Below are 26105 nucleotides of genomic sequence, written 5' to 3' on the forward strand. Positions count from 1 at the left end.
ATTGGATCTTATGATACTTCAGAATGTCCAGTTCCCTGAATAACCCGAGAAGTTCAGAGTTGATTCTCCTTTTCCAAACTCTGTTATCGCAAAAGCCACCAAAAATGGATCAGAGAATCTTCCTCTCAAAAATTGGGAGAGTTCTCTAATCAGCTTGGGACGTAGTTCACGTTCCAGATAAAAACGTGAGAACTGTCCGGATTAAACTTTTATATATCAGCAATTTAGTGTTCTGTTTAATGTTGTCAGAATTCAGAAATTTTCTTAGATTATAAAAGCATCTGTTAGCCACAGTTATTCTCTTCCTTACTTCTGGGGACAAGAGATTTTTGGAGTTGATTTGATTTTTATTATAACTTTATGATATAAGATTAAGCATTATTGAATTCAAGGGTTAATATGATCCTTGAATTTGAAGTGGGAATAAAAGACTAAAAATTATATAAGTAGCTTTTATTTAAGTCCCCAAAATATATAACTTTCCAAAAAACAATAAATATCTTTTTATTTTATAAAGATTTATACATATTTTATACTTAATAAATGATAAGATAAAGCACATTCTTTAGTTTTAAAAACAAAATATAAAATTGGAATGCATTAACAACCATACATATTTTTAGCCTTACACAATTATAGATAAAATGCTTTTTAGAATAAGTTATTGATAAATTAAGATCATCTATAAATATTTTTTTCGTAACTTTATAAAAATGACATCAGAAAATTTCAAAGATTGTTGGAAGATAGGAAAAATGTATTCCTTTTCTTGTAATGTCAGCCATAAAAATTTTATAAACATCTGTGATTATGTATCATTCAATTCTACATATAAGTGCAACAAGATAAAAACAAAAAGTTAATAAATATGTGGGTAAAATAAATATATTAAGGCATAAATATTGATGACTCTTACGTAAAGGGTGTAACATTGAATTTTTTTTCTAATATTATACGCCTCATTATAATTTACAAAATCTTTTTATCATATTATGTGCCATATTGCAGTTTACAAAACCTTTTTTATCATATTAATTACCATATTGCAGTCTAAAAAATCTTTTTTTTTATCATATTAAGTGCCATACTGCAGTTTTCAAAGCCTTTTTTTTTTAAATAACATTACACATTTGTTTATATTGTAGTTTTTGGAACCTATTTTTGTAATACTTACTTAATTATGCTTTTAGAAATCCTTTCATTTGGCAGTTGTTATCAAAAGAATTCTATTTTATGAACATTTTGTGGCTATTTTTTAAAAAGAATTTTAAAATACTCCTCATATTGAAAACAAGATTCTTCCTTTTTAAGTTTAAAAAAAAGGCCCCATTAATCTTAATTTGCATTACTTATTTATTATTTGTTTTTATCCCTGAGAAATTTTTTTTAAATGTGAGAATTTTTTTTAAATTTTTCAATCATATGCGATTGATAACAAAACTTCAGAAAAATCATGTTCACGCTATCCAAAAAAAACCTAACTTTTAGACAAATGTTTTTATTATCTAGTATTTAAAACTGTGCACAGCGATAAATATATTGACACTATCTGAAAATCATAATTTCTGGATAAAGATTTTTTATCAGATGTAAAAAAAAAACATTCACAATATCAAAAAAAAAAAAAGCATATTTAGATATAAAAAAAAAATCTTTTACAGTAATTGCGATTATTTATTCTTGGGTCATTAACAATAAAGCTCTCTCAATAACAGATTCATTTAATTCACGTCATGCAGATCATAGTATTTAGAAAATATAATGGAGGCACTATACCTACAAATAGGATTGTGTGATAATATGTTTTGTTGATTCATGAGTTCCACATAATAAGCTACAAAGCATGCAGAGTTTAAAACTTTGAAATCCTAATAAAAAGTATTTATTTCATGAGGGCGTGAACAACAGCTTTAGGATTAAGGCTTTTGAGGTCTGTATAAGTCTGTCCAGTTCCAACAAATATAATGGGCTGACCAGTAATGTAGGTCATTGATATAGCAGCTCCCACCTAAAACAACAATATATATAATAATAAATACATATCAAGAAAAATATATGCCAAGATGTTATACTCAATGAAAGATAAAATAAATCCTTGAGTTTTAAGTTGAGTAACTCAGTGGCACGACAGCCCAAAGAGGGCCCAAGACCTACATCTCAGTTTTCTTGACCTTGGGCTCTGGGGTGCAGGAGCAGATGTTCCGGTCAGGTGGTTGGCCAAACGCGGAACCCCCAGTCCTTAGTTCCCAAGCATGCTTGGTGTTCGGTCTTAGGCGAAGCGCCATCTGTAGCAATTGTTGTGAACTGCTCAGTTTTCTCTTGAACTCTTGTTTGAGCCAGTCGTGGCTTCCATNCTGAGTCAACCTTGCCTGGCCCAAGGATCAAACCCAGGACCTTTGGCATGGGAGCATGAAGCACCACCACTCAGCCACCGGCATCGAGTTTTAAAGCAATATAAAATTGAAATGCATTAATTACCATACATATTTTGAGTTACTTATATTATAAATCAAATAATTTTTAGAATACATATTATAGATTAAATGATTTTTAGAATTTAGAATTGATAAATTAAAATTATCAATAAACATTTTTTTAAATAATTTGATGAAAATGAAGTCAAAAAATTATAAAGATTGTATACACAGATTTTATAAATGAAGTAGATAAGAAATTCAAACTTTTTTTAATTCCAAAAAAAAAATTTAATCATATTGTTATCACTTTAAAGAGGAAAGTCAGATATTTGGCATTGAAAGGGGGTATGGGAGTTACATTTTTTATATCAACTTTAACTTCTTTCTGAAAACATTTTTCAGTTGGCATGATCAAATGAAAATATCTAGAGAACTTATATTAGTCAATAAATGCAAATAAAGAACAAAAAAATTTACTTTATATTTATTATATTGGCAGCTATTTAATAATTTTGCTTTCTATCTTAAAGTAATATTTTTAAAAATGTGTGATTTCATAAATATTCAGTTGAATCTAAAAAAAAATCAAAATCAAAAATACTATTTTTAAAAACCACGTTTTTGTAGTGGAGAATAATAATTTAAAAATAAAAATTTGAAAAACGAAAAACGTGGGGCACATGAAATTTATTACAGTAATGTTATATCAGTGTATGTATGTGTGCTCATGAGAATATGTGTACGTATATCTGTAATTGTAATTGTATCTGAATGCGGATGTGTATGTGGAATATGTTTGTGTATATGCATGTGCATGTGGCTGTGCATGTGTATAAGTAAGAAAATGTGTATATGTACTGTTGTGTATTTCATGCGCCCCACGTTTTTCGTCTTTCAAATTTTTACTTTTTAATTATTATTCTCCACTACAAAAACGTGGTTTTTAAAAATAGTATTTTTTATTTTGATTTTCTTTTTGTACTCACTTCCAAAATCTCAATTTTTTCACTAACTGTACACAAAACTTTTCAACTGACATGTGACACTAATTTGAAATAATCGAATCGACAACAAAAGACAATCGCGAAAATACTAATTTTTCCTTAATTTTAATTTTATTTTACTTTGTATGTCTTCTTTCTCTTCATGCATTGTCATCCAATTCTGAACTATGTGCCAAATTTGAAGTCTGTAGCTAGTCGGGAAGTTAGTTTAAAATCGATCACAAAATTCCACCCGAACAGACATACCCGAAGGCAAGTTAACATAAACGTGGTAAACTAATTAAAATTTAGGCTTTTAATACAGAATAAAAAATAAAAAAACTTTACATAAGTTAGTTATCAGAGGATCTTACCTTATCATCAATGGTGTCAAACTTAGTGAGTACAATGCCATCGATAAGTTGAGGATTGTCACGGCTAGAATGATCAGCAAGGGCCCTGTTGAATTTCACCAGCTGATCGACAGCTTCATTTCCCACTAGAGCTTCACCCACAAATGCAACCAGATCAGGAGAATTTACTTTGATCAACTAAAAAATTACAATAATTAGTAACACAATTAGGAATAAGTAAGTAAAGAATAAATTAAAAATATAACAATAAGCACATCACCTAACCTTCTAATTGATAAAAATAATTGTCAGGGGTCTGTCCAGACATTTTGTGAAAGGTCCGGTTTTTGTGAAAAAATTACTCACATTCTTTCAATAAGGGTCTGCTTTTATAAATTTGTGCAAATAGGATCTGGTTACTGCAAGGAGTTTTTAAATTGTAAATAGACACAAGATTATGAGCAGCACTGTAAAATTATAATTAAAAAAATTAAATTTTCAAAAATAAACAGCAATTGCTGCTTCTAAATTAGAGATGCAACATACAAATATTTGGTATTTAACCTATACTGCTGAATGCGGAATATTCATTTTGGACGAATAATGGAAGAATCGTCTGCCGAAGACAAAACTTAATTCGTTTACATCCATCTTTCTTGTTTTCTGCCCTGGAAAGGGTTTATTCGATTAACAAAATAATAATGAAGATAAACAAATTTGTGAAGGGTCCGATTAAAAGAAAAATCATTTTGTGAAGGGTCCGTTTTTAAGTTAAAATATTTTGTGAAGGGTCCGTTTTTAAGATAAAATATTTTGTGAAGGGTCCGTTTTTATGAAAAGATATTTCGTGAAGGGTCCGTTAACGGATCCAAATTTCTTCTAAACAGACCTCTGATAGTAATTAGATGAAAATGCAGAAATTAGTGAAAATTTTTAGATTAGTTCCTAATGAAATTTTGAATAAAGGAAAATGAACTTATAACGCATTTTTTGTACAATGACTACAATTATACTACAATGATAGTAAATAAATACAGTCAAACTTTGACGATATGAATATTACTTTGACGATATGATAAAAACGTAATTCCCTACACTTTTGCTAACCTGATAATAGCAAAAAAATCTTTTGCGGATGAACAAATTTCTCTTGATTTTGGGAAATATTTTCTACTAACCAACTTATTTTTTTCCTAATTTCTGAAGATTTTAAAATGCTTTCTTATACATGAATTCTTACAATTAAAACGCATTTCGTTAATAATTTAATGAACTAATTCTTGAAGCTATAACAAGAAAGAAATTGCCCTGTTTAAAAAGAATCGCTTGAATCATCCACTTCTTAAAACCTGAGGCGTAGGACAGTGTGTAGATAAGATCTATAAATACCTAACAATGAATTATTCAAAATTAGAAGAAGAAAAAACAATAGAATAAGAAATCAGAGAACACAAGTGGCAATAGACAAAGACACACTATCAGAAAACCAAAAGATTCAAAATAAGACAAGCACTGGACTGGACACCACCCCAGGGTATATGTAAAACAGCTATACCTAAAATGACATGGCACAAAACTGTTATGAATGAATAAAACAATAAACAAAACATATGGAGCGATTAAGTGCTTGGCTACGAACAAGATGAGACAGAGAGTCCTGACAAAGGCCTTATACTCGCTATAGAGTGAAGAGGTGTAAGTAAGTAAAAAGATCTGCAGATAGGATTGAAAAGAATTTGCTAATTCAATAGATTTAAAAAACAAAAACTGATACCAGGGTGAGCAGCCCAATCTTTCAACAAAAAATAAGCACCTTTTAAGTACTTTTTAAGCACTCAAAAAATATTTTTAAGCACTATAGACATCAACAAAATGCAAAATAATTTTCAAAGACTTTTCATGATCATGATAAAATAACTAGTTTCTGACAAAGAACTCCTTTTCCTGATTACATTAGCCATTATAAAATGATCGAGAGATTTTTCGGTTCGATATCAGAGGGTGGAAAGTGAAGCCTGAAACGGAAAATATCTCGCAAAATGCAGGAGAGTTGCACATAAGAATGCAATAACCTCACCGAACCCAGCTCAATAGACACACATGCGGACTCACACTTTATCAGACCTGTAAAATGATTGGCGCTTTCATATGCTATGGAACAACGGTTTGCCGAATTAGATTGTGATTGAATGAATTGTGAAAACGCTAAAAAGAACAATGAGAAAATCTCGCTTTTGCATAACACGTGCAAAAATCGATATGGTAAAGAAAAAAATCTTATTTTGGAAAAAGGAAAATTAAGCACTTTTTAAAAACACCCAATGAAAAAACCACCTTTAAGGGCCTTTAAAAAGCGAAAATCGAAAATAAGCACTTTTTAAAAACGCTACGAACCCTGGATACTTATATAAAGAGAATGACAAAACAGGATAATATTTTTTTAAGCACAAACATATTATATTTGGTTTAAAATACTAAAAATTGATGTTTCTATATTTGAATAGTTGATATTTCATAACTTTATGTGCCTCTCTTCAAGTTTGTGATATCAAGGTTTGACTATATATATTACTTGTAATAGAAATTGAAGGAATATTGAAATAATTCTTTCAGCAACAGAAGTTTACATTTAATAATTTTGACGATGTTTCAAAGGATAGAGCTTATGCAGTAAACGTTATGATTGTTTAAAAAGTAGAACCGGGAACACACTACTAAAATTCATGTTTAAGTGCTGTTTACAAAACTATAAACATGTAAGAATTTACATTATAATTTAGATAGTGTTCACGTCATCAATATGAGTTACTTTTAATCTCTTTTCTATTCACTTAAAATTTGCTCATTTTTAATACACATATATTTCAAAATTGTTTAGTATGAATTAAAAAACATGATAATTTAGTTCAGATAATACAAACTACTTTGAAAATGTTGTAATTAATTTTTTAAAAATTTTATCATTTACACAAACAAATTAATGTTAAAATATTCTTTAAATCTTGTAAAAATCTTGTAATGAAAGACTAAAAAATTTATGAAACTCATAGTTTCAAATCTAGTTGGCAGTTTTAACGCAACTTCAAAAGTAATGAAAGTTTTTTATTCTTTCATAAAATTTTCATAGCTTCTATATTTTTTTATTAATTAATGGTGATTACATTGGTAAATGAAAGGCAGCACATAAGTTGGAGAAAAAAAAACATTTACACTGCATTTATTTTGCTTTAGAAACAAGAAGTTCAACTAATTAATAGTATTCATTACTTACCTTGGCTAATGCCCTCATTAAAGGCTCATTATCTTGCATTCTGCCAGCAGTATCAATGAGAACAACATCGATTTTCAAATCTCGAGCTAGGAGAGTAACAAAAGTATAAAGTCAGTTGACAATACTGCTAACAACACTGCCGAGCAATAGAAAAATCGGCGTAAGCGACAAAAAATACACAATTAAGATCTGCATATTTTTGGTTATTTTCATATAAGCTACCTTTACCTAAAAAAAAACTTTTTAAAAAAAATTTTTTTTTATCAATTACAGATATGGGACTTTGAACTGTATGTATTAGCTCCAAACTTACATACAAAAAACATAAATAAGGTTTTTTATAATACATCTTTTCTTCGATAAGTTTTTTATTGTAGCAAAATATTGTACAGTTAATATAGAGAAGTGGTAAAAATGGAATCTTGCTTATGCCGAAAAACTTAACAGAACAATCTTCACTTTCAACAACCACTTTTTTACAGCACCAATTCTTTACCTAATGTTCAACCTTACGATACAAAGTTTTCTAGGAGAGAAAAAACAACCCTCCATAAGGGGCTGACTTATAGCCTCTGAAAGAAACTTTTCGTGCCTTGATCCTCCAGCATAAACATATTTCTATACATCTATGGAAGAATGCCTGACAGAAATGCTATTGCATTCCAGGTTTAAATAATGTTTGAATTTGAAAATATATATATATAGTACAGCTCCTCTATTTACACATGATAATGTAAAAGCTTCATTTACTTCAAAATTCAACAGGTCGTAAAAGTCAACATAACTCAAGTACTAAAAAATTAGAACCCATTCCCACGATTCGCCAAATGTAACTGAAAGTTGCCGGCGATAAAATAATATATTAATATTTAATACAAATGTAACAAACTATGAATACTAAATGTAACTAGTTTCTTCGTAAATTTTTTTGATAATTCAATGTTGGCGATTTTTGGATTAATAACATCCCTTAATGGCCTTTTTTTTTCGCATTCTGGAGAGTAGTTGCTCATGAGAATTTTTACTATATTTATTACTATAACTTGTAATATTGAACTACCTCAGTAAAAAAATAGTGGTCAACATTCAAAAGTCTCATAATAATCACATTATTATACTGAAACAGGTCACATTATCCCAACAGAAAACATGAATATTCAATTTAAAGAAAAAAAAATTAAATTAAACTTGTCCAAAAATAAAACAGCAAAAAAGCACACATGGTAATTAAGTTACATAAAAAATTTCTGCTTGGAAAGACACCTTATATTAATTACATAAAAACTTTCTAAAGCTTGCAATAAGAAACTGCTTTATGTTAATCCTGATACATTATTCTTAGTTAGCCATGATAACAACAAATTGACACTTTCAAAATAAGTAAATAAAAGAAAGAAGATGTGACTTACCAAAATTTATGGCTTCCATAGCAATTCCAGCTGCATCTTTTCCATATCCTTTTTCATAGAGCTGCACCATCTGCAGACCATTGTGAGCTTCAGGGGGGTGAAGAGCATTAAGGTGGCGAGTGTGAGTGCGCAACTGTTCCACGGCACCCGCTCGAAAAGTATCACAGGCAGCAATAAGGACACGTAGATCATTTTCAATCAACCAAAATGCTATCTAATCACAGATAGGAAAAATAGTAAATTAAATATAAAAATTCACCATACACAAAAAAATGAGTTACTCTGAATAATTTTTTATCCTAATGATAGAATTTTTACAGACTAGGACTCAATTGTAATGGTTCAAAGGGGTGATCCCAAATATGCTAATAAGTTAGTACAGACTATATTTTAAGTTACGAAATCAGACAAAAACGCACTTTCACCAAATAAACTTTCATTCGACTGACTTGGATTCCTTGCCCCCAAAACATGGGAATTAGCTGCAATCTGGGAAATATTGTTCCAATAGTTTGCTCAGGAGTGATGACGAAAATTAGAACCTCTTAATGTTAATTTTACTTTCTACGTGTTTAGTCTTATCTCGAGAACTTTTTTAAGGATTTAAAATTTTTTGCTAGCATTTAAAAAATTCCTGCATTCAAAGATAATTCCAAATTTTACATTTTGCAAAAAATAATTTTTACATATTTATTATTTTATTTCAAAAATATTTTTAAAAAAATTTGAATTGCAAGGTATAAAAAATTTTTACATCATTTCTAAAAATTTAATTTTATAGGGAAAAATACTTTTTAAAATTTTATTTCTTAAGAACTATTTCATTCTTTTTAAATTTTGCGTTTTACGATATAAAATTTCGTTTTTTAAAATTATTTAAAAATTTTAATTAAAAAATTTTTTACCCATTAAATAATAAAAAATAGCAAATAATTTTTAAAAATAATTTTTTTATAGCATTATCTGCGGTTAAACGAAATTTTGAATTGCGATAAAAAAGATTTGAATTCCTTATAAAAAATTCTAGAGACATGGAAAAACATATAGAAAATAAAACTAATATCAAAGGGTCCAAACTTTCAACCACTCTCCTGACCAAACTATAAGGACCATATTTCCTAAATTGTGGCTACTGGATGTATTTTGGGGAAAGAGGTTTTATCACAATAAATTGTCTAAAAACCATTTCAATAAAAAAAAAAATTAGTGATCAATTTACCTTAGCTAAGTTGGTTGATTTTCCAACTCCATTTACACCACAAAACACAATATTGTAGGGTCGATGAGCCTTCTGAGCTTCCATAACATCTCTCAAAATATCAATTCTACGTTTGGGAGAGAGTAGTTGAACTAATGCATCCACAAGAGTAGATTTTACAGTTGAAGTGATCCCAGTAAATGTTCCCAAAACTTTTCCCTCAAGTTTAGTAGCCACAGATTCACACAATTTATCAGCAATATCAGCAGCAACGTTTTTAGCTGAAACAAAACATTTTTGAAGATAAGCATCATATACTCTTTACTGGATTAAATTCATTTTAGAATCTCACATAAAGGAATAGGTAAACAATTCCTCATTTCTTTTAATACTTTAGATACAAATACAAGAGTAGAATATTCATCAGTTCAGAATCAATAAAGAAGTAAGTTTTGTAAAGTTATGCATAAATATATTCATCTTGCGTACATATTAAGTAAATGTGCAATGCACATCTTCTAAATTTATTACATTACAAAACATGTGCATACACTTTTCTCTTCAATTAGGAGTATAATATGAAATAATCAGCTAGCTAAAATTAATGTTTACATTAAAATAAACAATACAATAGTTACATAAATTAGTTGAATTTCTTTTACCTATCATGTGATCTTTCAGTTTATCCAAAATGGGTTGCATGCCTTCTCGAGTAACATTTTTTTGTCCCACCAATCCTTTAAACATGTTGAACATTCCATAACTTTTAGTAGCTCTATATTTAAGAAATGTAAAAAAATATATATTAGTGCTGTATGAATTCAAATTGCATTTTTACATCTCAAGATACACTAAGGATATATCAGCTTGGATAAAATAATAATATAAAGAGATTCTCAGAAAATTAAACAAAGTAAATTAATTAATTTATAAAAGAAAACTTATCAATTATAAATCTATTAGAAAGCTATAACAGAAACTAGTATGCTATTAAAAAGATAACTACATTTGTAGTTTTAAAATAACAGCAAATTTCTATAGTTATTTTAATGAATAAAAGGAAAATACAAACCCTTTCTTTGGTTCTTCCCCTTCTTCCTCTGATTCAGATTCACTCTCAGATGTTTCAACTCGCTTCACTGGTCCTCTGTACTTACCAACATCCTAAAAAAAGAATTAAAAAAATCTTCACACTAAAATAAAAGGAAGCAGTATTTCAAACAAATTGAAAAATATTACTATTTTAAAAACATTCAAAAAATATCTAGAAAATACACATAAGAAAAGAATTTAAAATGCCTTACTTACAAAGTGCTTGAATGTTAACATTTTAATGAGAAATTAAAACATGCTAAAACAAAATAAGAGATGCTTCTAGGCCATTTAAATAAATCAATGTTGTCATTGTCATAGCTTATTCAATTTTAGAAAAACAAATATACCAAAAACATCATTTTTAAAAATAAAAAAATATCATATTGAGAATTCCATTAGAGTTCTATAGAATTGAGTGTTCTTAAGAATTCTATTAGAGAAGCTATTCTTCCCTAGTACTATTCATATTCAAACCATTCAAACCATGGAAAGAGTCAAACCTCAAATGTAAAATTAATGACAATTCTTTCTTCCCTGCATTGTTAACTAACAATATCATAAAATTAGTAAATGGTCTATATTTTACAATCATTAATTTAAATGCATGCAATTAATCTTACGAGAAATAGATAAATGTAGGAGAATTATTTAAAGATTATTATTTTTATTACATAAGAAAATGAAATAAAAATGCTGGTTTTTCATTTACCTTTTTTTATTTTCATTAACATTTTATATAAAAACTCCTCTCACATGTTTTTATGCTTTATTCACAATGCTTAGCTTTATTCAGAGAATATTAATTTGCGATTTTTAAAAAGGGTAACTTTTAGCAGCTAACAGACTAACAAAATCTATGATTTTTTTTAAAATTGTAAGCATTATTTGCAACTTGACTTTCAAAATTTATAATTTTTAAAATTTAAAACATTTTTAGCCATTTTTCACAACTTTTAAAGCGAATTAAGGTGCAGAAAATATTAATTCAATGTGATAGAATTTTACATAAGTTTCAATTATTGTTAAGACAATTTCGACTCTTTTTCTTATAAAAAAAGCATTCAATGAATTTAAAAACTCAACATTTCTTAAACAGTTGAATAAACTGTTAATTCCAATGTGTCTGAATTAAAAACTTTAAATTTTATCTTTATTTCTAAAAAACAGTTGTAAAAAAAAAGTTTTCGCTCGTAAGTTTTCCTATTGAGAGTCAAAATATTGAACAGTAAAAGCTTCAGTGAATTTAAAGAACACTATTGTTACAAAACAGGTTTGAAACATCTTGAACAATATGAATGTTCATCAATCAGTTGTCCTTTTTAACATGAAGAGATTCAATCCGCGGAAATCAAAGTGATCAACTGTTAGATATGCAATCTATCTGACAACAATAAAGAAGAAATTTATACAATTTAACTTATAATAGCTATGAATCCTGATGTTTGAAGACCTTACAAAATCAGGAAATATAAAAATGATATCCCTTATATATAAAATCAAAATGATAATATTTTGAACACAATTTATAAATCACCTTTTAATATATATATATATATATATATATATATATATATATTTTATTTAATTTTTNTATATATTTTATATATATTTTTTAACATAGTTCGGGAATTTTAATTTAGATGCATAATTATATTAGTGGAAACAACAAATCTTTCACTTAATAGGAATTTAAATAAAAAATTAAACTCACTTTTTTAGCATTAACCAACCTAGTATGTACTTCCCTCATTTCAAGCAGTCATTTTTTAAATAGATATATATGAATCAAGTGAAAATTTGCAATTTTTATAACTTATATTATTAATTGAGTACTAGACAAAAATCTACATCAGATCCTATGCTATAATGATAGCAGTATCCTTGTCACACAAAAAAACTAAACATGAATGATAACATTCCTAGCCACCTCCAGACAAACAGCAATAGATATTTTTTTTAATTTATAGCAAGTACAAGAACTGAGCAGTAATATTTCTGTGCCTCAACTACAGTACAGTTAGCACAATCAGATTCAGATACAGTAGTGATTCCCAAAGTGGTCTATATTGACCCCCAGTGGTCGATGACAACTTGTAAAGGGTCCATGCCAAGTGAGAAAAAAATTGGGGGTCCATGAAACAAAAATGGGGGTCAACGATACTGGATCTTATATAAGCAGGTCGTGACTTTAATTTTGACATTTCATGAATGGAATAATCAACATACACTGATAGTACCTATTCACTTACATTTACTACCTTATAATATAAAGACATATACTTATCTAAATTCTACATAATTTATTAAAGTAGCTATGAAGTAAAAATTTCATTAAAATTTAAGTTATTAAGTTTATTTTCTGATATATGAAACTGAATTATTTTCTCTGTGTGTGAGGTTTTATTTTGTAACAAAAAAAAATTTTTCCACGGTAAATTAATTTGAATTTAATTAATAAATGTATAAAATTAACATGTGCTTTTTCTTAAGTTTATCATACTACACTTCACTACAGTTAGAAGTTTAAATCTTTCACAGTAGCATTATACCAGCTGTCAAAAATACATTTGAAGTTGATGAATTTACAAAAAATCAATATCAGGTAAATAGGGGATCTACCCAAAACTGAAAAACGTGACAAGGGGTCTACGAGACAAAAAAGTTCAGGAACCACTGAGATACAGGAATGCCCCCAATGTAAACAAAAGTTCACCTGAGTCAAATATTCTGGCACCAAACTATTGAAAAAGACCTTAAAATTAAAAAACCATTAGTTTAGTAACTCTTCTACCACTAAAATACAAAATAATACCATACAGGGTTTGTCACTTTTGAAAATTCAATATTGCACAGGAGTAAAATAGCAAATGTTTGTAAAAAAAAACTTGAACACTCATAAAAGATAAAGACCTGTTTCATATTAATAAAAATTATTAAAACATTAGAGGCATTTAAAAATTAACCTGAACTTGAAATGTTTATTTAATTAGTCTCACCATTCTATCGCAGAAAGCTTCTTCAGATGGTTCATGTCCATTAGTTATGGTACCATCTTCATTACTATAATCCAAAACAGATGCTTCTTTAGAAGATCCACCATTATCCCACACTCTAGGCTTTTTAGATTTGTCTTTTGGAAGAGGACTTTTTCTACAATAAACAAATACATACATTTTTCTTGAGTAATGAATGATAAATACCAATAACAATTTAATTTTGTTAAATAGGAAAAGATTTAAAAAACAAACGAGAATTAGATAGACAATAGTCAACCCCCTAATTTGGTAAATATACAGCTGGGAAAAAAATCCTCTGGTACCAAAATTTCTCTCATACATGCATATTTAAAATTTCCCACTCACAAAGTTTGCATAAGACCTCCACAGTACACAAATAAAAGCTCCTAAAATTTTCTAAATCTTGCACACAGGTTGCAAAAATTTTCTGAATTTTGAACTACTAATTTTAAAAATTGAAGTAGCATTAACTTTTTTTTGAACAATTTTTAAAAATCTATTATTTTGAGATCATAATTTCAGAAAGAATTTCCATTCATATAAATCTATTTTCCTTTAAGTCGATTTTAAGAACCAGAAACGTATGACCAACTATCACACTAACTCCTCCAGATACATCTATTTGCTCTAATAGTTATTACAGTTACATAGAATAAAGGGATGCAGATGTAATATACTGGCATGTTATCTACCATTCCTTCAAACAGAAATAACTATAAGTGCATTTAAAATATATATATAATCTAAAAAATTTAAATTTTAAATATGTTTACTTCTTGAAAATTCTAAAAAATATATATAATTTTTTATCTTGTTCCTCATGATATTTTTTAATTAAATAAAAGAGTAAAGTATATTAGTTCTTGGATGATTTTAATCCAATCACGGAACCTCTGACCAAGTTTAAGCAGAACGTTTGCCATAATACACTATGTTCATTATAAGAAACATAGTGTTTCAAACAAAAAAAAACAAAAAGTTTGTTTATTCAGAAGAAGTATGTTTTTATGTCTGATTTCATTACTTAAATTCTCATCTGCACTAATTAGTTAGAATATTTGAGGTCACTTCCTTGAACTATTAAGATTGAGTCATCGAACGCAAAGATCCAATCATTAAATCATAAACTAATTATGGTGGTAAGTTTATTCTTTTGCACCTTGTAAATGAAAACATTTTCATGAAATATAACGTCCGACTATAATTTGTATCACTCTAAAAATATTGAAAGTATTTTCTTTTTTAAAAAATAGTTTTCGTATTTTATTTTCATTCTCTCTAAAGATTACCATGCTCAGTTAATTTTTTTTATTAATATATATACATATATATATATATATATATATATAAGAATTAATTTTTTTCTTTTATTTTTATTTATAAATTAAATTTATATGAACATAATATAAAATCTTATTGTTTTCATTTTATACTTTTCCTGCACTTGGTTTTTCTTAGAATACTGTTGAATCAATTTGTAAAATGATGATGTAAAATGATGACGCAAAAAGATGCTTGTAGCCATAATATGGTACACATTTGTGACCACCTAGAAGTTCTGATGCAAGGGGTCTACAAAAATGTATCAACTCATGTTAAAGAACAGAAAAGGATTTAAATTTTGAAATGGTATATTTTTTTTAAAAAATTAACAATTAAATAATTAATAATTATTATTACAATTAATTATAACAGCCAATCAAGATCAATATTAACATTTTCAGATAGGTACAATGGTGTTTGATGGAGATTGTAAGTTATATCATACACCCGTTTCAGATTCACAAGTTCATATATGAAATATGATTTGAAAGCTAGGCTTTTTTTCAATTTTTCATGAATAGTGGATGAATCATTTATATTGCGTGGAAGACAGTCGACGGTTTTGTGCAAGTTATTGGGTATGTTGACAATAGATCCTTTTATCCCTAACTGGTGATCAACTTACAGTTCTCGTATTTGCATGAAAGGGGTTCAGAGAGTCACCATTCGCTCTTCGGTAGAGTTCAATTCTCTCAACCAGTTTGGTACTTTTGCGAGGGACGGACTTCATGCTTGCGTTTGCGAATGGAATCTTTTGTTTTTCTGTCTGTGTGTAACGCTTAAGGTATTCTCGTCTACGTTTTTTGGCTTTTTCAGCCTCGGTAAATTTAGGCCTTGGCATCGTTTTTTTCTTGCTTCAACTCTAACTTTTGGGAGAGTGTCAATCAGTTTGGACAATCTTTATTTGTGATCTTCACCTGAATTAGTATTGAAAACAATCCAGTCTGAACTGTAGGTTAGAATTTCTGATTCTTAATTAAAACAATAAAAACAAAAATATCGTTCAAAAGATGAAATTCTCTTTTATTCACAACTGAAGAAGTATTTATGGGATCTCTCTGGTCCCATGTCTCAAAAACAAACTCACCAACTTAATGCATAACAAAACTAAAAGTGAAAAAAAGAATTCTAAAAAAATTATCAAAAATGCATGTGCACTGTTTACTGTTACTCTTGATTATTGTAGTTGAAAAGTGAGGATGCCATGAAATCTAAACCAAGACCCATTTTGCGAATGGTTAAAAAAGACATGTAAAAATACAAAAAAATGGGTAAAAAAGAAGGCATGTAAAAATACCAAAAAAAAATCCTCTCAGATCTAATACTAACCAAGACTAGTCAGAAATGTTTCTTGAAAATCATTCTACGTAAATAAAAAATATTTTCTGACGGCCATTTTAGAAATATAACAGTAACTATGGAGTCTTATGAATAGTCAAGCTTAAGCAGAGTACTAAGATGGATAAAATATCTCAACCTAATTAAGTACTCAACTATTTGAATAATATATAAATCACTAACTTTCATTTAAATGGAAATTATAGTACTGAAAAATAAAACACTTGTCTACACATTGCTTCAGGAAAACAATAAACATTAATTTACAATCTAATTTGACTTTATATGTTATATTAAGATAGCTCTATCAATTTACAAAAATTTTAAAATCATTGAGCATACAAAAGATAACATGAAAGAAGAAAAATATTGATAATACAGAAAATTAGCCATTTTGCTTATCTAGAATTTATTGGACAAAATTTATGATCGCCACTGCCCACAGGGCAACAAAATTGTCTGTCAGTCATGAAAATTGCACTCCATGCGCATTTTGCTATTGTTTTTGCTTTTTTAAATAAATATTAAATTGTTATGGATATCTTAAAATATCCTAAAAGTTATTTTATTTCACATTTTGTTTCTCAAAATTTTTCTCTATTAGAAATGAACCTTATAATGTTTGACATATTTTGAGAAATACTTCAAAAGAAATAACATTATAAATAACAACAGTTTTTTTTTCTAACAATTTAAAATTTCCAATTGCCCTAAAGTGCTCAGTTTTTTAAAGAATAAAAATGGAGTTATCTCATTCTTTGCAGAAAATTAGGCTATTACAATAAATATAAATTAATTATTTTATGAGCATCTTAATAACATAGTGTTAATACATATTTTGTTTAAATGAAAAATAATATGCACTATTTTATAATTATGTGTCATAAAAAATAATTAATAATTTACTTTCACTATATATGCAATTTCAAAATTAGTAAAAACACATTAAAACATTTTATAAAATAATAAAAAAAAGAAAAACTTACGTCACACTATAAAAAAAAAGATAAAAACATTAAGTAAAACAAGTATAACATATAAATTAATAATTCAATGGTGAGATTTTAAAATACATACTTAGCTTCAACTTTTTTTCCTTTCACTTGCTTTTGTTGCAATTTTGAACGCCTACGCATAACTGCTTCAGCCTCATCTACAACACCATTTTCTTTATTCTCCTCCTCAATTTTATTTGGTAAAGGCAATTTGTTAGCATCATTTTTTGCACCTAAAAAATTTTACAAAATACAACCATAATAAAATTATTATAAGTCTAAATTCTACTGTTATCAAAATTTATTCCAATTAATGGTTTTATTTAACTAATCTAATAAAAACACTTATAAGTTTTTGCTTAGGTTTGAACCTTGGAAAGATGCGTTATATTTATTTTAAATAAATTACACAAATGTAACAGAAAACAACACACTCAAAGAGGAAAAATACATATTAAAAAGAAGAAAAAATTCATTATTGAACAACAAAAACTGACTTAGTTAAAACAATTGATATTCTTAGTGGGAAAAAAATATGTTGCATAAAAAAGTTAGACAAAACAAACAAGAAAGCTTAGTGAAAATAAAGTCACTCTTGTCCACAATATTTACAACAAATTTTACCAATATATCTTTCAATTCATTCAAACATATATAAGTACTTAGTTAAAATTAATTTTTTATTATTATTAATACAATTTAACACAATTCATTTTTAAACATTTTAGAGGTGAATACGGGAATTTTAATAATCATTGTTTGTCTTTTTGTGAGCAAAACTTAAAAACTATGCTTCTAAGCCAACTGCAACGGTAGTGTATCCCACTGCCATGAAACGATCAATGGATGGCTAAGACATCCACTTAAACTCAGTGGCACGACAGCCCATAGAGGACCAAGGCTTACTGTGCCCATCTCAGTTTTCTTGACCTTGGGCTGTAGGGTGCAGGAGCAGATGTTCTGGTCAGGTGGTCAGCCGAGCATGGAACCCCCAGTGTTTAGTTAACAAGCATGCTTGGTACTCATTTAACAACCCACTGAAGGGATGAAAGGCTGAGTCTACCTTGTCCGGGCCGAGGATCGAACCCAGGGCCTGTAGCATGGGAGCGCGAAGCGCTACCACTCAGCCACCGGGAGCCAGACATCCACTTAACATCGAAATATTTAGGCAGTACAGAATACACTTAATAATCTAGATATATTATTGCGTTGTGGAACAATATAATGGAACTTTTGCCATTTTGTATTTCTCCCTCTGTTTATATTCTAATCAATCAGGTGTTGGCAACAAAAGGAAGTCAAATAAAGGTTAGGAAATTTAGTACATATAGAAGAATTACTTCAAAGTTTCTACTACAGTAACTAGGAAATTACCAGAATTCTTAACTTCTTTAGGTTTTATATCTTTTCTACTCTCTATCATTGAAGCAACTGTTTTTTTAGACTTCAAAGATTCATCAAAAGTTCTCATTTTTTTCGGCTGATCAACAAGTTTACGACCAAATTCTTCACATTTTTTCAAAATCTAAAAAATTAAAAAAAGAAAAGTACATATTTATGAAACTAATAACATTTTTAATAAAAAGTTTCATCATATATGACTTGATCAAATGTAATAAACATTTAGAAACTTAATTAAATTAATAAAATAGCTAATTCGTTTCGAACTTAATAACTTAATTAAATAGCTAATTCGTTTAATGTATTTTTAACACTTTCTATCTTTAACAACTTTTCTTTTTAACTACTCAGCATAAGACTTTCATTTATAATAAATAACAAAATTTCATGAATAGTGACAAAAAAAACACTTCTTTTATAAGACTAAGTTTTCTTACCTAATATAATTATAAACTAAATTTACCTTTTGAAAAGAAACTAAGAACTTACCCTTTGAAACTCCCTATTAAAATCATAATTGGAGAAAAAATCACAGCCTTCTAACTGTTTTCTGTATTTATCTCTGAATTCCAAATGCACATCATCAAGAAATTTATCTATATAAGACAACTGTAGGATTTTCTGATAGGCTACCTAAAAACAAATAATAAAATTCATACACAATAAGGGAAGAATCTTAATTGAAATATGTTTTAAGTAATACAATATAATTCTGAACCTTAACAAAAATTTAGTTTCATCATAAACAATAAAAAAAAATTATAATCTAACTTTAAATATTGCTAGACTAGGATTTTTTTAATTTGTCTGGTAAAAAAATTTTTTTAAAAATTGGTTATGAATTTCAGTGAGTATTTAAGTATTCATAAATACTTACAGAATAGTGTCAATTGATTTAATCTTATAAAAATATGATTTTAAAATTTAATTAAATACACACATGCTTACAAAACTTTTTAAATACATTGTCACATTTCTGGTAAATAGATAAAATAGCAATGCATTAATGTAATTTCTGAAGCAAGTTCAAGAAAGACACACCTCAACAACAAATTCAAAAAAAATTAAATGTCATGAAAATGCAGAAACATACTAAAAGACTTCCACTAAAAAAAAGGCCAATTTGTATTAATGAATCTACAATATTTTCACATTAAATTCCCTAACTGAGCAAATCAATGAAGTTTAATGGCACAAGGTCCAGGACAGAACATGTTGCGCCAAACAAACAGTTTTTGAAAAACAAATCAAAAGGCAATATATATTGAACAGATTTATTAAAATACAGACAATTATTAAAAACAGTACACAGCACAAAAATGTATTCAGAAGAGAATAAAATCAAATAAAAGTGTAAATATGATCAAAAGTACTTAAAAAGAATATTTTATAAGTAAAACATGATAGATGTTTTGTATGATAAAAACTTTTCTAACTTTTAGCTTTTAACAATAAAATAACAAGGCACTTCATTACAATTCCTAACAAAAATAAAATTCTATCAAGGTAAATAGGGAAAAACTTTTATGCCTGCTACATGATTAATGCACTGACATGCAGCTATAATACTTTGATAACTGTATAATTAGTACAAGAAACAAAGAGTTTCAATTTGTAACAGAGCCCTTCTATAGGGCAAAATTGATAGCTGCCATCAACTTCTAACTATGATGAAGGGGGATTTATGTCAGTGTTGCATTAAAACGTAACTCCTGAATTCTAAATTAAATTAAATGTTGTTAATTATTAATAAATTATGCTTCTTAAATGCTAGAGTGTTTTCTCTTTAAACTCCACACAATGTCATTATTTAAATTCTGAAAATTACTTTATTTCAGGCTTCTTTCTCAAACTTTTTCTTTATTTTAGAAATTAATCTTGAAGTGTTTACCAAATTTCAAGAAATACTTTACAGTATGAATATCAAGCTCTTTTTATTAGTTTTAAGCTTTCAATTTCTTAAAAAATGGCCACTGTTAAAAAAGCTACAACTGACCAGTAGCAAAGTTTTCTAATTTTCGCTACAAGTTATCTCACTTTTTCTTTGCTAGGCAGTCCATGATAAAATGTGTTAACCACAGAAGAGAAGCAACATATAACAATAGTACAACACTAAATTAACATAAGCCAAGTCAAATTAAATATGTAAAAGAAATTATATAAGGTCTAGTCTACTTACCACAAAGACAAGCTCAAATTCATTGTCCAGTTTGTACTTAAGTGTAAGGCTGTCATGAGTGAAGCTTTCATTTCCACCTCGTTCCTAAAATTATTTACTTATTTTAATGATGCAATAACTTTTATCATTAATCAGACATATAACTAGTATTTTTTTTTCAAGGGAAAAAAAATACTCCTTGACTTTTTTGATGTAAAATTCCTTTTGGAGGAGTAAAATAGATATTTGGAATACAAACAAATAAAAGAGACCAATTTCATAAAAAGACTTCTATGGATGAAATAGCAGATTGCAAAAGAAATAAGTGGTATTTTCATTTTTTAATATTTAGCTTGACATACGTCTAAAAGAAGTTCTAAAAAATTGAAAGATTTGAATAAAATATTTTATTTTTATTAAAATTCTGACACATTCCATTCCTTTCTGACATTTTCCATAACTTTACAACATTATCAAGCTTGAAATCCCAAACAACCATTTTGTTCTTAAATTCAGCTCCTTTCTTTGATATTCAAGTCAATATTTCCAGCTGCATTTCAGACAAATTATTATTTTTTAATTAATTTCTATAGTAGTGTGGTTCAAAAACCCTCTAGCCCTCTTTTACATACAACACTTCATACAATCAGTCAAAATCCATAATATATTGGAACACCATCTAAAGATGATGCAAATATAAAATTACAAATCTGAAAAAATTCACAGACACTTAACAGTACAAAATTGGAAATATTTTTAAAATATTTATTCTTATTTAAACTAGCAAATTTTAACTTTCCACACGTGACAACTAACCAGTGGCAATTAACTAGCAAGAGGACAAGAGAGGACAGCAGCAGCTGGACGTAGCTTCAGATTGACACCTAATCCATGCTACACAATTACAAATTCAAGAATCTCTCCTTTTAAATTCACTTCTCATGACAATTCTCATTTAATGCATAACACTATTCCAAAATATTTCAAATGGCACTACAAACAACCAGTTGTCAGCTCTGGTTGTCTCAAGCAGCTTATTTCCAAACACCAGTAATCTCCCTCGATTTGATTTACCGATTTACTCTTATACAGATAAGCCACATCGCACCATCGAACTATTAGTCGTGATCAGAGTGTGGTTTGCTTCTCTTTTTCCCTCAAAAAGTTGGGTTTTTTTTCTTTTTTTCGACTGGGTTATTGTTGTCATATCTATGGATAAGGCTGAGCAATTTCATTGTACTTTAATACATTTATAAGTTTGTATTTCAATTACTTAACCATGTTAGGTTCTCTAAATTTATTAAATAAAATTCTATGTTCAGATAAATATTTAAATTAAATTATAAATTAATTTGTTATAAATAAGGGATAAATAAAAATATTTTTGTAACTTTTTTTAGGGATTTTAACTTTAGTTTCATTTCTTTTTCTTTTTTTATTTGAGAATTTTTGTCCTATTTTTTAATTGCATATTTTGCTTTCTTACTTCCCTCAATATTTCTACTTTAAAATCTGCTCAATCAATATTAGTAAATAATATATATGTAAAATAATTATTAATCAAGCAAGAACTATACATATTTTCAACAATCTAAAGGAAATTCGTATATACAATTAGCCATTGGTTTAGACATCATGAAACCTAGCTTAATTAAAAAGATTTCAGTAAAGCCATCTTTAAAATTTTAATTTTGTACATAAGCATCCGATGATTATCACTGCTGTAATGTTATGATTGTCTAAACGTTTTAATATTTTTTTTTTATTTTAAATTGCTTAGAATACATTTTTAAAATTGATACTATTAATTATTACTAGAATATTATAAAATTATTTTTAACAAAAAAATATCAATAACTGAATATGAAAAACATTAAATCAGATGAATTTTTAAAGAAAGTCTTAAATTTTCCTGTTATTGTAGATCCCTCTAAATTATTTTAATAAACAGAAATATTTTATATATCAACTTTTTTAAGGTAAGTGAATACTTTTAGTGATTTAGTGACAGTGATTTATCTCTAGAGGGATGTTTGATGAATCCTAACTGCCAGATAATAGGCAAACCTTCGCGACTCTCTTGGCAAAGGATTGTAGTCACTCAATTTCCCTATTTTTAAAATATTTAAGGTGTAGTAATCATTGATAATTTATTGCAAGGAGAAGATTTACAAATTGTGATCTGGCAGCAGCCGGAAGGAAATTTTTTTAAAAAAATACATGACAGGAAAACCACACCTGGGAAAATATCTACATGTATTTTTTTATATATTAATAATTTGCAAGTTTAAAATCAGTCTGGCAATTGTAGTTGGTGCCACAGATCACGATACGGACATATCATTATTGTAGAAAATTAATGTTGGGGATATTACCGTAAATCAACTACAAATATTAAAGCACCAAATGGACTTTAAACTTGCAACAAATTATAAAAAGAAAAACATGTGTAGAAGTTTGCTTAAAAATGGCTACAAAATATAGGTATTCTTCAAATCTGGCTCTTTTCGTGATGTTTTGGGGGAGATTTCTATATCGGGATCTGTGGAAGAATAATCGCCAAGACTTGGAAACTTCCGCGAGGTGGCCCGCGAGAAACTTAAAAAAAAACATCACAGAAAGGGACCAACTCGAAGCAACCCCCGGGCAAACATTTACATGTTGTTGTTTTTTTAAATTTGCAAATTTAAAATCTATTTGGCATCTTGGCGATTGTAGTTGGCGAGACAGATCACGATACGGAAATATCCCTATGTTTTTCTTAGTTTCTTGCTAGCCACAGTCTGAAAGTTGCTTAAAGTTGGTGAATTTTTTTTGTTACCAACAAATGTTTTGTTTTGCACCAGTTCAAGCACCTGAATCCCCCCAAACTTTTTAAATAATAAATAAAATTTCAGTATTGTCATTGTTATAAAATAACTGACAACTATGATTTTGTTACACGCCAACTCTAAGATGGCTACAAAACACATACTTTATGCTGTTTACATAATGCTTTGTACTTGTATTATTCAAGTAAAATCCATTTTTTGAAATAATGGCAAACTATAGTCATCAAAAGGAAGTTTTCACATTAATATGTTTATTTTATTTCAGTACCTATTGTAGCCCTTACAACATTAAAAATAAAAATATGGCATGTGTCATTATAAAAATACAAGACACAGTTCATGGAATAAAAGTATTAAAAAGGGTGAGTTTATTCTATAGCATTTACATTTTTCCAAATAAAAATTTAGACAAAAACCCATGTTCTAGACGGTTTTCGAAAATAATAAAGCAGAATTTAAACTGCGCAATACCAGTGGCGAATTTCGTTACGTCCTTTAATTTAACGCTAAAAATTGTAAAACTCAAAATTTCAGCAAAATCACAGAGAAAATTAAATTATGCACTTTAAATATCTAGCAATAATTTTATATGCTTAATCGAAAAAAAAAAAGAATTTCCATATAAATTATACAAATTAACTAACCTTTAAAAATTTTCAATTACTATCAAGAATACAATAATGAAATTGAAATCCTATATCCTATCAAATACGATTAAAGAGCTTTATCGTGAAATTATCCCCTAGATTGTGATAATTTTAATCTCAAAATAAAACTTTCACTTATAAAATAGACAAACAAAAATTTATTATAATTTAAAAGTTAATTGTAACAGTGATAAACTTTAAAAATCGATCCAATAGATAATAAAAAATAACACGTATAATGGCCTATTAAAAGTTGTATTAATTTAATTAGGGTAACAGATCAAAACGCAATGTTTACCTGCAATATAACGGAACGTATCAAACTATTTACAGGTGACGTAAATATTTGTGATGTCCCTTGAAAACACCAAAGAACAATTCCACTCTTGCTAAAAATGGTAAAAAGGTCGAGCATCTTGAAAAAATTTTGAGTTTATTGAATGGACAAGAAAAGATCTAACAAATTGCCTTGAAACATATGTTTCCTTTAAATTCACTACGTTCACAGACGAAACGTAATTAATTAGTTTTGGTATCATAGTGACGGTTACAAAACTGATACTTTTCAAAATTGGCGATAAAAATGGGATGCAGGTGGCGTAAAGCAGAACTCTCTACCTATGGCAACACTTCACATGCTTTCCTCATTAGTGTGTGGAGAGTCATAGAAAAAGGAAGTACGTTAGTTTCTCTCTTGATTTTCATATAGATTAAAATTTTTTAAGTTGGAAAACAATATGGAACTAAAAACTAAATTAAACATAATTCTAAAGGAAAGCATCATGGAAATTTTGAGAAATATTTTTATTAAATAAAAAGGAAAAATATTGGGAAAAGAGAAAATATCGCATTACATTCATATACAACTGAAAAGAGGAGGAGAGGGAAGGCTTAATTTTTATTAAAGTCATATTTTCAAAGAAAATAGCATTTCTTAAAATGAGAATGGCTGCATTTTGGACTTTGGAAACTTCTACACTACATGCAAAAACTTCAAAGGAGAAAATTTTACCTGAAAAGCTTACCAATCATATTGCCGTCACACTTCCAAAATTGCGAATTTTTCGCATACAGTAAGAGTGTCCCTTTAAGAAATGCAAGCTAACCCCTTGTAAAGATAAGCGTAGATAGCGCTAAGTGTTAAAATTCGTCGTAAAACTTTCGTCTTATTACTTCCGAATGATTTTTACGCGCTTAGCTTGAAAAAAACGCACCAACCAGTATTGTAGTTGCAGTTCCTTTTTACGTCACACTAAGAGCTGCACAATGGGCTGTTGGTGACGGTCTGGGAAACATTCCTGAGGGTGATCCAAAGACATGCCATCACAATTTTGATCCTCTGCAGAGGGGATGGCACCCCCGCTACGGTAGCCCGACGACCTACCCATGAAGTCGAGTACTTTAAGGTAGAACAGTTTAACGAGGACCACTACCACACATCCTCGGTCCCTACGCAGACTGATCCAAGTGATCACTCACCTGCACACTGACAGCAGTCCACTGCGGGACCCAACCAGTATTATTATTATATTTGTAGTGTTTAAAATGTAACTCGTTCTTTCAATCTATCTTTAGCTCACGACCAGTTAAAATTTATAAATTACTGAAAACTCTTAATAATGGTAAAATTACGTGTAAATTTAAACACAAATTACAATAATAAAACTTC

At 28.3% G+C, this 26105-nt stretch overlaps 1 protein-coding gene across 1 annotated transcript; it reads right to left on the reverse strand.

Annotated features, from left to right (window-relative positions):
• Nucleotides 1–438: 438 nt before the first annotated feature.
• Nucleotides 439–24980, reverse strand: LOC107445059 (signal recognition particle receptor alpha). The gene is made up of 13 exons (XM_043045508.2): nt 24735–24980; nt 20980–21063; nt 19290–19433; nt 18774–18924; nt 17482–17632; nt 13723–13876; nt 10704–10795; nt 10294–10406; nt 9653–9912; nt 8434–8647; nt 7025–7110; nt 3775–3951; nt 439–2008 (listed from the first exon to the last, which is right to left on the reverse strand). The coding sequence occupies exons 1-13, from the start codon at nt 24849–24851 to the stop codon at nt 1883–1885; spliced, it is 1869 nt and encodes a 622-aa protein (XP_042901442.1). The 5' UTR covers nt 24852–24980; the 3' UTR covers nt 439–1882.
• Nucleotides 24981–26105: the final 1125 nt, after the last annotated feature.

This window comes from Parasteatoda tepidariorum, chromosome 9 (assembly GCF_043381705.1).
Source record: "Parasteatoda tepidariorum isolate YZ-2023 chromosome 9, CAS_Ptep_4.0, whole genome shotgun sequence".
Taxonomy (NCBI): Eukaryota; Metazoa; Arthropoda; class Arachnida; order Araneae; family Theridiidae; genus Parasteatoda; species Parasteatoda tepidariorum.

Bases quoted from the DNA above. Each gene is read 5' to 3' on its own strand.
- LOC107445059 (XM_043045508.2), bottom strand. From the start codon at position 24,851: ATGCTCGACCTTTTTACCATTTTTAGCAAGAGTGGAATTGTTCTTTGG. The intron at 17,633-18,773 runs GTAATTTCCTAG...AAAATTTTTTAG, and splicing joins TAAAGAAGTTAAGAATTCTG to GTGCAAAAAATGATGCTAAC. The intron at 10,407-10,703 runs GTTTGTATTTTC...TCTTAAATATAG, and splicing joins GGGGAAGAACCAAAGAAAGG to AGCTACTAAAAGTTATGGAA.